Consider the following 13,282-nt stretch of genomic DNA (forward strand, 5'->3'; position numbering starts at 1 on the left):
TGTTAAGATGCCCATTCTCCCCAAATTGGTTTTTAATTTAATGTGGTCCCTATCAATATTATGGCAAGTTTGGATTTCTTTGTTGTTGAAAAAAATAGGCAAACTGATTCTAAAATTTATATGGAAAAACAGAGGCCCTGAACTAGTCAAAACACTTGAAAATAGAAAAACAAAGTTAGAGGTTTCATACCACCTGATTTCAGGATTCTGTATAAGCCACAATAATCAAGGCATTGTGGTACTGGCTTAGGGATAGACAGATCAGTAGAACAGAACAGAGTTCAGAAGTAGACCCACATGTATGTGATCAGTTGATTTTTTTGGCCAGGATGCCAAGTCCAATGGGGAATTGGTAAGTCTTTTTAACAAATGGTACTGATATCTCAGCCCCTGTCTCACACAAAAACTAATTTAAGATGGACCTAAATATAATATCTAAAACAATAAAGCTTCAAGAAGAAAACATCTTTACAACATTGGGATAGACAGAGATTTCTTGGAAATGACACAAAGGCAGTAACCATAAAAGAACCATAAAAAAAAGAACCATAAAAGAAAAAATATGGGGGCGCCTGGGTAGGAAATCGGTTATCGGTTAGGTGTCTGACTCATGATCTGGGGGTTGTGAGATTGAGCCCTGCTTTGGGCTCTGCACTGGGCATGGAGCCTACTTGGGATTCTCTCTCCCTATGCCTCTTCCCCGACCCTCCTCCCCCCACCCTGCCATGTGCAGTCTCTCTCAAATAAATAAATAAATCTTTTAAAAAATCTTGATAAGTTGGGATTTCAACAGAAGTAAAATTTCATAAAAGACATTAGAAAAATAGAAAAGCCACAGACTAAATAATACTTGCAGTAGATATATATGACAGAGGACTAATACCCAGAATATTTAAAAAACAAACAAACACAGATTTTAAATTCTTCCTTTTGTTCCCTTTTTCCCTAAACTCTTGCTTAGGTAATTCCTCTAGGATATTTGTCCAGTTTCTGGCCTTCAAAAGACCACTCGTCAGGGCTTACAAATATTAATGTGATTGATACCTGAAGTTTTAAAGGCTGGAAGCACAGGTATAAAATACATCCTGAGGAATCAGTGGTATCAACCACTTAGGTCTTACAAAGTGCTAAGTAATTCCATTGAGATTCTACTCACTGGTCTACTCTCTTCCTTTAATTTACCTATTTTCCAGCATCCTCATTCAAGATAAAGATGAATAGTTCTCCCAAATTAAAGTAAATACCATAGTTCTAAATATTCTCAATTTCAGTTAACCTGTTGTTTGTTCACAATACATACTTTAATAAATTTTAAAAATAAAATAATTCCAAGACTTGGTCCAGTATTTTGGAAAGGAGTCCAGTAGAAAAATCAGCATATTCTTTAATCTAAACGTAGTGTTCTTGTTACTATTTGTTGAATAGACTTAGGCAGCGCATGTGCAGAGACAATACAGTGGCTAATAAATGGTATGTTATTTTTTTCTAATATGCTTAGCCAGCTAACTTGCTTCTATTTTTCTTTTACAGTTTCAGCTCCTAGCTTCAGCTCTGTTCAAATCTGGTTCAGATTTTACAGCTCTAGGTAAGTATTCCAGTGTAGTTTATCCAGCTTAGATGCCCTAGCTTTGGGGAATTGGGTTTTGGTTTCTTTTAAATGAAACATCAGGTGAGATGTTCTTCTAAACAAATGGAGCAAGTTTCAAGGTAGCATGCAAAATTTCTAATAACCTGCTACAAAGTTATTTTCCATGCATCAGTCACCAGTTCATGGGTTAGTTTGCAGTTCCTATTACACCAATTGCTAGGTTATTAGGCAAACGGCAGTAGAAGCATGATCAAAATAAATTAACTTGTATAGCATTGTTTTGGAATGTAGGCTGTGAATTACTGGTACAGTTACTATGAGATAACACTTCTTCGTTGAATGATTTTTCCTCTCAGTTTGTTCTTTGCAGAGTTGTGTCGGATCAACAGATTAGTGATGGGGTAGGCAGTGAAAAAATGTTTTGAGCTCTGAGAAAATGCATTATCTCTTTCCTGAAAATGGGAATTTTTGTGTGCTGTTACCTTAATTGTTTAAGATAGATTCTACTTGAAACTCCGGTGTTTCTCAGACACCCCACACAGGGGCATTGGTCTTCATTTAGGAATACTCTCATTTGGTATTAATGAATTATTAAAGTAAGCTAGACTGTAGTGAAGTGGGGAATTCGTAGAAGTTCCACAACCCAGAGCTTTATTCAGGTCAATTTTTAAGAATCTTTTCATTAGGATAAGTCATTAGGATAGCTTTACTTTTTCAACAAGATTGTAGGCTTTTGAAGTATGGGAATTTCCAGCTTTCCTCCTGTCATTATAAAATACAGTCACACTGTGAATGCTTATTAATTCCATTGATGCCACTGCTATTACTGTTTGCCTTAAAACTGAGCAGTAATATTGAAATTTTCCAGGATATGTAATTCAGATACTACTCTTTATCTCTGGAATAAAATAACATTTTGGAATATAAATTTAATTTCTTCATTGTTTGTCCTTTTGTCTCCTAAAGGTGAACCGTACCTCAGAGGAAAAGACAGAGCATATATAATTCTGGTGTTTTTCAGTAAGATGGGAAAGAATAGGAATTTTCCTTGGGGTCTTGCCCTTTCTTGTTCCATAACCAGTAATTGAGGCTTCTCCACTGATCTAGGCAACTCTAGTTCTGAGTTCTAATTCCAGAATACATAGGATTCCACAGGGCAGGACTGAGCAGACTGCCGTAAAACATAGGTTCTCTGAAAATTTAGATAATCATTTACCACAATTCCATACATGCAAATGTCTTGAGGCTAATAGAGATCTCAACCTTGTGATGGAGAACCTAGGTATAAGCATTATTTTAGAAAGTCCATAGCCTTGTGAATTTCGTCATTTGAAACAGAGATTTAGTGATACATGAATTAGGAGCCTGGCACATAGATACTTTGAATAAACATGTGCCTTGTTATGTATGGATACCACAGCCCAGAGCCATTATTTTTATTTTATTGGTGGGCAACACTAAAATGTCTCTGGCTGACTTATATGTAGCCTTTATTTATTTATTTATTTTTTAAAAGATTTTATTTATTTGACAGACAGCGAGAGAGGGAACACAAGCAGGGGGAGTGGGAGAGGAAGAAGCAGGCCTCCTGCTGAGCAGGGAGCCCGATGGGGGGCTCAGTCCCAGGACCCTGGGGTCATGACCTGAGCCGAAGGCAGACACTTAACGACTGAGCCACCAAGGTGCCCCCATATGTAGCCTTTAGAACAAGAATTTCTTGGCCGTTACTTAAATACATTAGGCTGGTGTCAGCAAATATTTTACCTTTAACTTAACTCCTTTCTTCAGTATCTGACCTATTCACTGCCAGCTAATATATTTTATCAGGAACTGTTTGTTTTACTTGGATTCCAAGCAAACCTCAGATAACATGAGGACAATACAAACAATAGAAAAAAATATTCCTATGGGGTTTTATTTCCTACCTTCTCTGAAGGGAGGCAGTATCTTTAGTAGTTAAGAGTTGAGAATGTAGGAGAGCGGTTAAGAGTCAGAATCTAGGCTCAGATATCAGCTTTGCCACTTGCTAATTTCAAAAGTGACCTTGAGCAAGTCACCCTGTTTTTTTTTTATTTTATTTTATTTATTTATTTGAGAGAGAGAGACACAGCAAGAGAGGGAACACAAGCAGGGGGAGTGGAAGAGGGAGAAGCAGGCTTCCTGCCAAGCAGGGAGCCTGATGCAGGGCTGGATCCCAGGACCCCGGGACCATGACCTGAACCGAAGGCAGACGCTTAATGACTGAGCCACCCAGGCGCCCCAAGCAAGTCACCTTTCTAATAATTAATTTCTCCATCTCTATAAGATGGAGATAATAAGAGTACTTACCTCAAGTTGTTGAGAGAATTAAATGAAATAATTATGGAAAACACTTAGCACAGTAAAAAACACTACGTGTTCCATTCAGGGTACTATTATTATTATCTCCCTTAAAAATGTAATCTTGGAGCACCTGGGTGGCTCAGTCAGTTAAGCGTCCAACTCTTCATTTTGGCTCAGGTCATGTTCTCAGGTTCATGAGATTGAGCCCCACATGGGGCTCTGCACTCAGCAGGGAGTCTGCTTCTCTCCCTCTCCCTCTACATCTGCCCCCCAGCCCCCTTTACACCTCCACTCATGCGCGTGCACACACGCATGCTCTCTCTGAAATCTTTTTTTTAAAGAAGAATTGAAACCAAATGGGTTATTCCATGTATATATGTATACATTTTTTATTTTATTTATTTATTTATTTTAACTTTATTTATTTGACAGAGAGTCACAGTGAGAGAGGGAACACAAACAGGGGGTGTGGGAGAGGGAGAAGCAGGCTTCCCGCCGAGCAGGGAGCCTGATGCGGGGCTCGATCCCAGGACCCTGGGATCATGACCTGAGCTGAAGGCAGACGCTTAACGACTGAGCCACCCAGGCGCCCCTATGTATACATTTTTTAAAAAAAAGATTTTTATTTTTAAGTAATTTCTACACACAGTGTGGGACTTGAACTCACAACCCCAAGATGGAGAGTCACATGCTCTACTCACTGAGCCAGCCAGATGCCCCTAGATGTATATATTTTTCATGTACAGATAAACTAAATATTTCATTTTCAAATTCTCCAAAAATACTTGCCTCCACCAAACTTTCTGACTGACTTCCTTCAGAATTGTTTATCTTAACCTCTTACTGAGAATTAAATGAAAGTATTTATTAGTGTCCTATGTAATTTAAAGAATCAGGGGTGCCTGGGTGGCGGTTACGTGTCTGCCTTTGGCTCAGGTCATGATCCTGGGTCCTGGGATCAAGCCCTGCATTGGGCTCCCTGCTCGGCGGGGAGCCTGCTTCTCCCTCTCCCTCTGCCTGCCACTCCCCCTGCTTGTGCTCTCTCCCTCTCTCAGTGTCAAATAAATAAATGAAATCTTAAAAAAAAAAAATTAAAAAGATGGAAAGTGATTTACAAATAACTGGCTGGCATTATCTTAGTTTTGAAAAATGACTGACATCAGAGAAAAGCCACCTCTGGGGATCTTTAATTTAGAGCTTCTGGTGGCTATGGGTACTTTTAAACTTGAACTCAGACATTTTGCTAATTTTTAGAGCTGTGTCTTGTTTCCAGAAAGTATGCACTGAAGCAATTTAAGCATGTTTTCAGCAAGGTATGTGACAAGTAGGAAAAATCTGGTCTGTAGTACATATTGCCTTTTTTTATCTTAACACCTCTTTTTAGGACTTTCAGAGTCCAAATATGTGCAAAATATGAATTCAGACAGATGTTCAAAACATTTTATGCCTAAAGTAGTTCTTTTTGTCATTGTGTTGATATTTGTGAATGAGGAGCCTTAAGAATTTCGCAGCATTTGCTATGCCCTTTTAGCCTTTATACTTTTGCTATATCCACCAAATTTAGATTTCAGCAAGATACTTTCTTCAGCCTCTTGTCTGTAGCCCACATGTTTACAGGTACTTTTTATATAACAGTAAGTTTATTATTAGCAATAGAAAGGATCAACAAACGTGTCCAGGAGAAAAATGAGAATTCTTGCTATTTCTTCTTTACCAGAAGTAGGGAACATTACCTAGTCAGTATAGGATGTTAAGTTAAAAGTATATTCCTAGGGGCACCTGGCTGGTGCAGTCGGTTAAGCATCTGACTCTTGGTTTCACCTCAGGTGGTAATCTCAGGGTAAGATAGAGCCCTGCATGAGGCTCCTTGCTCAGCGTGGAGTCTGCTTCAGATTCTCTCTCCCTCTTCCTCTTCCCCTCCCGCTCATTCTCTCTCCTCTCTCTCAAATAAATTAAATAAATCTTTTTTTTTAAAGATTTTATTTATTTGACAGAGACACACAGAGAGAGAGAGAGAGAACACAAGCAGGGGGAGTGGGAGAGGGAGAAGCAGACTCCACACTGACCAGGGAGCCCGATGCAGGGCTCGATCCCAGGACGCTGGGATCACGACCTGAGCCAAAGGCAGATGCTTAACAACTGAGCCACCCAGGCGCCCCAAATTAAATAAATCTTTAAAAAAAGAGAGAGAAAAAAATATATTCCTAATAGGTCACTTTTCTTTTTAGAGCAGTCATTGTCTTTAGTGATGGTAGTAGTGATAAAAGCGATAGCTGGTATTTATTGAACACTTACTATGGGTCCAGGTACTATTTTAAGCACTGTACATGTCTTAACTCATTTAATCTCCATAATAATCCTATGAAGTAGTTACTATTATGATCTCCTTTTATATAGGAAGAAACTGGGACACAGAGAAGCTTAGGTAACTTGCCCAGGAATAGTACTAATGAATGGCAAAACTAGGATACAGACTTTAATAGTATGGCTTCAGAGTTCATTCTCTAAACCAATTATACTACTTCTCATTGAGCTTTACCAGTGTCTGTTACTCTTGAGTAATTAGTTCCTCATTCCATTTTATGATGAAAATGAAGTGAGAGACACACTGATTAGGAGTATGAGATTTAGAATCTACATTTCTTAGTGCCTACCCCTTTTTAATGTATTTAAAAAAAAAAAAAACAAAAAACTTTGACTACAGATATAGCTTAAGGTTCTCCTTGAACAACTTTCACACCCAACTATATACACAGACCTACAAATGCAGTGATTTTCTTTATTTACAATAGTTACGTTCTGTAAAGTCACAAGAGATACTGAATTAGTAAATACTAAACCATTTCTCCTATGGGACATACAGAGTTAGGTTCCTTATATAATTAACATTGCACGAAGCTTATCAAACACATGTATTTTCTCCATAAGGCACATCATGGCCTTTTTAGGAAGTGCCACTTAGGAACACTAGATAGCACTTCAGCACTATGCTTGGGGACCATTTTAAGCAGTGAAGTCACAACAAAAAGCACAAAAATGTGAAAAATATGACACCAGTAGATTGAAAAGGACACTTGTTTATAGTATGAGAGGTGCTAAAAGAAGGCAGAGCATCACCCAGTTCACCCTTGGCTGACAGCATGTGCCTGTGCTGATTCAAATGTTTACTGCTCTCCACATGTCTGTGAATGACCACATCATGCCACAAGTATTGATTTGGGGGTTACAGGTACGTTTTAATGGTTAGGCAGCTGCACAAATAAGGAATCTGCATAAAAAAGATGGACTGTAACCACACACAGATGTATAGTTTTGTGTGTTTTGGTTTTATTTATTACACAATGTAAAATATGGATTCTACAACATAACGTTTTAAAATTTAATGATGTGGCTTGGAGATGTTTGTAAGAAACTACACTAGATCTATTATATTCTTATTAAGTAATACATGGTATTCCATAATAGGATCTACCATAATTTAAACATTTATCTAATGATAGTGTGAATTTCAATTTTCTCATTGGTAAATGGTGAATAAAAGTAAAACATGTTCAGATGGTAACCACACTTACCATGGGGAGCATTGAGTAATGTATAGAATTGTCAAATCAGAATCACTATGTTGTACACCTGAAAGTAATATAACATTGTATGTCAATTATATATACTCTAATAAGAGAAAAAAATTAAGTCAAAAAATAATTAAACATGTTCTTTTAAGGGTTAAGTGAACTTGGCACACTGCCTACAATTTAAGCCCTCAGTGAATATTAGTTAATAAAAATAAATAAATGGGTTTTGGAGTGGATAGACACGGGTTCACATTCCATTCTCTTCCTTCACCAGCTGTGAGATCTTAAAAAGTTACTGAATATCCCTAAGTTGTCATCTGAAAGGGGAGTTTATGATAACTGCTTCATTAGTTTTTTATAAGAATGAAATGTCAGGGTCGCATGGGTGGCTCAGGCGGTTAAGCATCTGCCTTCAGCTCAGGTTGTGATCCCAGGGTCCTGGGATTGAGTTCCACATCAGGCTCCTTGCTCAGTGCAGAGCCTGCTTCTTCCTCTGACTGATGCTCCCCCTGCTTGTGTGTGCGCTCTCTCGCTCGCTCTCTCTCTGACAGATAAATAAAATCTTTAAAAAAAAAAAAAATGAAATGTGGTCATATATAAAGTACCTGGCACAGAGTAGGAACTCAGTGTTTCCCTCCCTCTTAAATCATTTAATCTCATGAAAATGTGTTTACTTCATTTGATATTACTTTGGATACATTGGTACTTCATTAGTAATATATTAGTAATACATAGGTATTATATTACTTCATTAGAGTATTACCACAGAATCAATATCTTCTCTTAAAAATAAAACCTATTATGACATTTTTACAATTATAGAAAGTAAATAAAACAAGGGAAAAACTCTAAAGTTGACTACAAACAGTTGGTAATATTACCACACAATAGGGGGAAAAAAGAGAAACTTTTTCAGTACAATGCTACAGTGCTTAGACTATACTCTTTAGTGAGATTTAGTCTAAAGACAATAAAAGCAAAGAAATCTTGGCTTTTTGTTGGTAATGGTATGGATATAGTAATTCTGGAACATGTTTTGTATGTATTTTACATTGAACAAATGAGTAAATATGATGATGTAGAGAATCAGTTTTCCTAGTGGGAGAAAGGAGATACTGTAAATAGGGAATGGGATTAAGGAGAGGAAGACTCCTGTAGAGTTCTAAAAAAATGGGAATCATCAATGAAATCACGAACTCATAATTTTGCTTTAAAAACAGCTGTGTATATAATGTGTGCACATATGTGTTCAGGCCTAGAAACACTACCACCCTTGGCAATTAACACAAATGATCTTTAATTCTAAATGTCACTCACCACTAAAAGGAATTAGGGCTCCTTGAAAAAAATGGCTGATTTCAGAGCTGTGTAAAGATGAGCTTGGATATCTTGCTCTACCAGGAAATAAGGAAGTGCTCAAAAATTAATGGGAACATTAAAAAAGACACAGAAACGAGCTCAAAAGAGCTCTTGCTGGCCCAAACTGGGACAATATGAGTATTAAAATGAATAATGACAGTAATAAATACGAGATATTGAACAATAAAAGGATCCATGAGTACATACTCATGCAAACAAATAAAATGGAGGAAAAGCTCTTTATAATTAGTGTCAGTCAACAAATGCAGAAGGAATTGTAGAGTTAGGAAAACACCATTGGTGTTTTGTTTTAGCAAGATATAATTGTTTTAAGCAAGAATCATCAGTGAAGGCTAATATTGGGTTCAGGTCTGTTGGGGAACAGGATATTCACACAGTCTCAAATTGTCGTCTTGTCAATATTTTACTAATTGCTGGGGGCGCCTGAGTGACTCAGTCCATGGAGCACCTGACTCTTGATCACAGGTCTTGATCTCAAGGTTGTGAGTTAGAGCCACGTGTTGGGCGAGGAGCCTACTTAACAAAAATTTTTTCTAAATAAAATACTTTACTAATTGCAGTGGTAGAAAACAACACCTTCACATTAGAGAAATCTGGCCATACCAGCTTAATCAGGTGATCACAGTTAACATTGGGACAAACGGATAGCATCTGCCTCCTGACATGATGCAGTGGGAAGCACACAGTATCACTTTTGTAGTATTCTTGCCAGAACTGCATAAATTCAATCTGATTACAAGGAAGCAGTCAGATAACCCAAATTCAACACATTCTACAACTCTGTAACTGCTCCGTACTTGTCAAGAATATCAGTATCATAAGAAACAGAGGCTGAGGGAACTATTCCAGGCCAAAGAAAACTAAATACAGTGTTTGATACTGGATTGAGTTTTAGATGAGTAGGGAAAATGACTGTAAAAAAGATTATTGGGACAAAAATGTTAAATTTCCTAAATTTAATATATAGTGGTTATTTAAGTGATGTTCTTAGGTGAAATGAACTCAAGTATTTAGGGATGAAATTGTCTACAATTTACTCCCAAATCATTCTACAAAAAACTATGTGTGGGGTACAAACACAGAGAGAGAGCATGAGAACACGTGACAAAATGTTAGCAACTGAGTAATCTAGGTAAGGGTATATGAGTGTTTGAGGTACTATTCTTGAAACTAGGAGTTTGAATTTTTTAAAAATTTTAGAAAACTCAGAGAAGCATAAAATAGAAAAAAAAATCTCATTATTCAGAGATAACCTTTGTTTACATTTTGGAGTATTTCCTTCCATTCATTTCCATGATATTTCTTAATTAAATTTTAAGCTCCAAAGAAGTAAACATTTGTCCTCAAACTTAAAATAATAGTAAAAAATTTTTTTTTAATAAAAAGGAATGTACCTTTCTTGAGGCATTGTTTATTTTCCTTCCAGGAAACTGGTATCCTTGGCAATGTTCTGTTCTGTTCATGTTCTTTACAAGAGTAAAAAACAGAGTGTACCTAAAACTGTATTGTAAGTTGAATGAAAATTGGTCCAATTTGAAATAATTTTCAGAGTATCATGGCATATATAACTTTCTGGCACTATTTCTGTGTCTTATGGTACTCAGTAGGGTTCTCATGTCTCAGCCATTTCACGAACGGGGAAATCAGAACACTATATTATCATTTTCCTACTTCATATGTACATAAGAAATTTGAAGTAGATTAAAACAATATACAAGCTGACAAAAGGAAGGAAGCATCTCACTGAATATTCCTTTGGCTGGAGTAAACTTGAAAATTAAATGTTTACTAGAAGTTAAAGGGGGGAAATCCTTTAGTTCCATTGTCCCCACCTGTTAAGAATGTCATCCAGTTTCTAATGTTTATCTGGATAAAGGTAGTTCACTGCTCTATCTCTCACATGACGTGTGCCTGGCCGAGAGCCTGGTGCATAGTACCGTGAATGTATGGCATTTACTATGTGCCAGGCACTGTTCCACATTACTGTACATGTATTTCTTTCACTCAGTTCTCTGAGACTACTTCCAGCTCTCAGGACCTTAATGATTTTAGACCACCTTCTAAAGAAAGTGATTTTAGTATTTTTTTTGTTTTGATTTTATTGTATTTTTTTAAGATTTATTTATGAGAGAGAGAGAGTGGGGGGGAGGGGCAGAGGGAGAGGGACAAGCGGACTTTGTGCTGAGCACTGAGCTCAACGCAGGGCTCGATCCCAGGACCCTGAGACCATGACCTGAGCCAAAACCAAGAGTTGGATGTTTAACCGACTGAGCCATCCAGGCGCCCCTGATTTTATTGTATTTTTATTATTAAAAAAAGTTTAGTGGGTCAGAAGCATTATAAAGTCAGAAAAAGAGGAGTGAAAATGCCTCAGTGGACTAGAAGAGGAAAATGCTTGTAAGGAAAAGAAGAGAAATCGCTATTTGTTACTAAGGTGCCAGTCATTAGAACAGGTGCTTCTCACATAATTGCATGTAATATGCACAGTAACGCCACGAAGTAGACAAGATTAACACAAATTTACAGTTGTGGAAACAGTCACAGAAAGGCTGGTTCACTTACCTAAGATCACCCCACTGCCAGGTAGTAAAACTGGGTTCAAGACCCATGTCTGTCTCATTTTAAAATCAGATTTGGGTTTGGTTTTTCCATTATACGTTGCTGCTTTTCTCAACTAGCTTCTCTGTTACATGTTTTAGACACAGTGGATGAGTGTCTTTGTATCTCTCCTTTACCAGGCTTTTCCGACGTGGATCACACCTATGCTCAAAGAACTCAGCTCTTTGACACCTTAGTAAATTTCTTTCCTGACAGCATGACTCCCCCTAAAGGCAACCTGGTAGATCTCATCATGCTGTAACTGGAGAGCCGCTGGACAGCAATGCAGAACAGGAGTCTGCGTTCAGTATTTTGGAGTTCAACTCTGTTGACCAACAATTAGGCTGCCGTGATCGAGGACTGCACCAGAATTTTGAAGGGATCTTTACTGTCACAAGTTTTAACCCTCTTCCTTCATACCCCACCTCAGCCCCTTTCTCCTCATCCTGTTCCTGAATTAGGTTAATAAAGTGAAATTGGTATTCTTTCCATTTAAATATATATATATTTTTTTCTTACTTTAACTTTTAAGAACGAATGAATATAAAAGAAGAAATAATCAGGCAGTTTACCCTTTTCTGATTTTTATTTGATTTTTATAAAACTGGGGCAAATAAGCACTATTAACAGACTCAGTGCTAGAAAGAAGAATGGGGTTTTGTTGTTGGCTGGTTTGGCCTCTCCCCTTTCTCCTCCTTTCCCATTTCACTTTGCCTCGCATCATACAACTGCTTGTAAGTGGTGTCACTTGTTTACCTCTTCACTTCATTCTTAAAAGTATATAGTTCTGTAGGGCAAGTGATGTATGTTAAAGTGATTTATGTGTCTCTGTTGACTAGAGTCTTGTATTACATTCAACAGTAGGAGGAACAGAGGGCTCAAATTTATGCTCCTTGTCATAAAACTAAAAAATGAAACCCAAGATTGATCCAGGTACTATCTGAGATTGGTATATAGTATTTCTGTAATGATATATTTTATAGTGGATATTAGAATAGCTTTGAGTCACAGAAACCTTAAACTGAGGAGAATATAGTTCAGAACCTTTAAGAGCCAATATAAACATGACCAGCAAGATGATTCTAGTCGTCATTAATATGTTCATTGATGTCTTTGTAGCAAATTTTGGAAGAAAATGACTCTTTCCTCTGGTAGAGGTGTGATTCCATGTCTCCTTTGTGCTCTTGGTAGCATTTTCACTTGGGAGTGTGGGTTTCCAGAGCTGTGCTTCTGTTTATTTCCATATACATTAGCTCCCTGCAGCTGCTTCTGTATACTGCTATCTTAAAGAATAATGGTTTGTAGTTGTCCGATGGAATACAGCTGATAGGCATTTCACAAAACACACACAGGCTTTAAAGTGGAGAAAAAGAAAATAATGGTGCAGGTATTGTTTTCATTAAAAGAAAGGCAGATAGGCTTTCTCACTGTTCTTTTTGGGGGGGGATGGAGGTATATATCATTCCATAAGGTGCTGTGGGGTACAGTATAGGAAGCCCAAACCTGGCCAGTGCTTGCATTTACTCAAAAAGTGTGCTGCATGCAACTGACACCCACCATGCCTAAAGCCGACTAAGTACAATAAATGTCCGTCAGTCCAGTAGCTCTGAAAAGTGAAGGACTTTGTGGAATTGAGTATGTCCCTGAGTAGCAAGATTAGGCCTCACCAAAGAAAGAGAAGACTTTGACTTGCACTTTCGAAAAGTCTCATGTATAGGAATGAGACTGAGATCCCTCTTCACTCTGTCTTTATTGCTTGGCTTCACTGCTTTTGGGAATGGACAGAAATCTAGTTTTTCCTAGTTCTAGACTTGAATCTTGG

At 37.6% G+C, this 13,282-nt stretch overlaps 1 protein-coding gene across 3 annotated transcripts in view; it reads left to right on the forward strand.

The window, feature by feature from the left end:
• The window catches only part of MKLN1 (muskelin 1), a 177,822-nt gene that overhangs the window by 152,071 nt on the left and 12,469 nt on the right, over nucleotides 1-13,282 (forward strand). Inside the window, exons 17-19 of one of the 3 annotated variants that reach the window (XM_088018511.1) lie at nucleotides 1,531-1,585; nucleotides 2,555-2,608; nucleotides 11,601-11,957. In XM_088018511.1, the coding sequence (XP_087874637.1) occupies nucleotides 1,531-1,585; nucleotides 2,555-2,608; nucleotides 11,601-11,722 (231 nt within the window). In that variant the 3' untranslated portion in view covers nucleotides 11,723-11,957. Of the gene's footprint in view, nucleotides 1-1,530; nucleotides 1,586-2,554; nucleotides 2,609-11,600; nucleotides 11,958-13,282 lie in introns of those variants that run through there. The other 2 variants (XM_028106146.2, XR_003609795.2) reach the window with 2 other exon arrangements.

This window comes from Eumetopias jubatus, unplaced genomic scaffold (assembly GCF_037043125.1).
Source record: "Eumetopias jubatus isolate StellerSeaLion01/CBP00866 unplaced genomic scaffold, mEumJub1_p1.0 scaffold_14, whole genome shotgun sequence".
Taxonomy (NCBI): domain Eukaryota; kingdom Metazoa; phylum Chordata; class Mammalia; order Carnivora; family Otariidae; genus Eumetopias; species Eumetopias jubatus.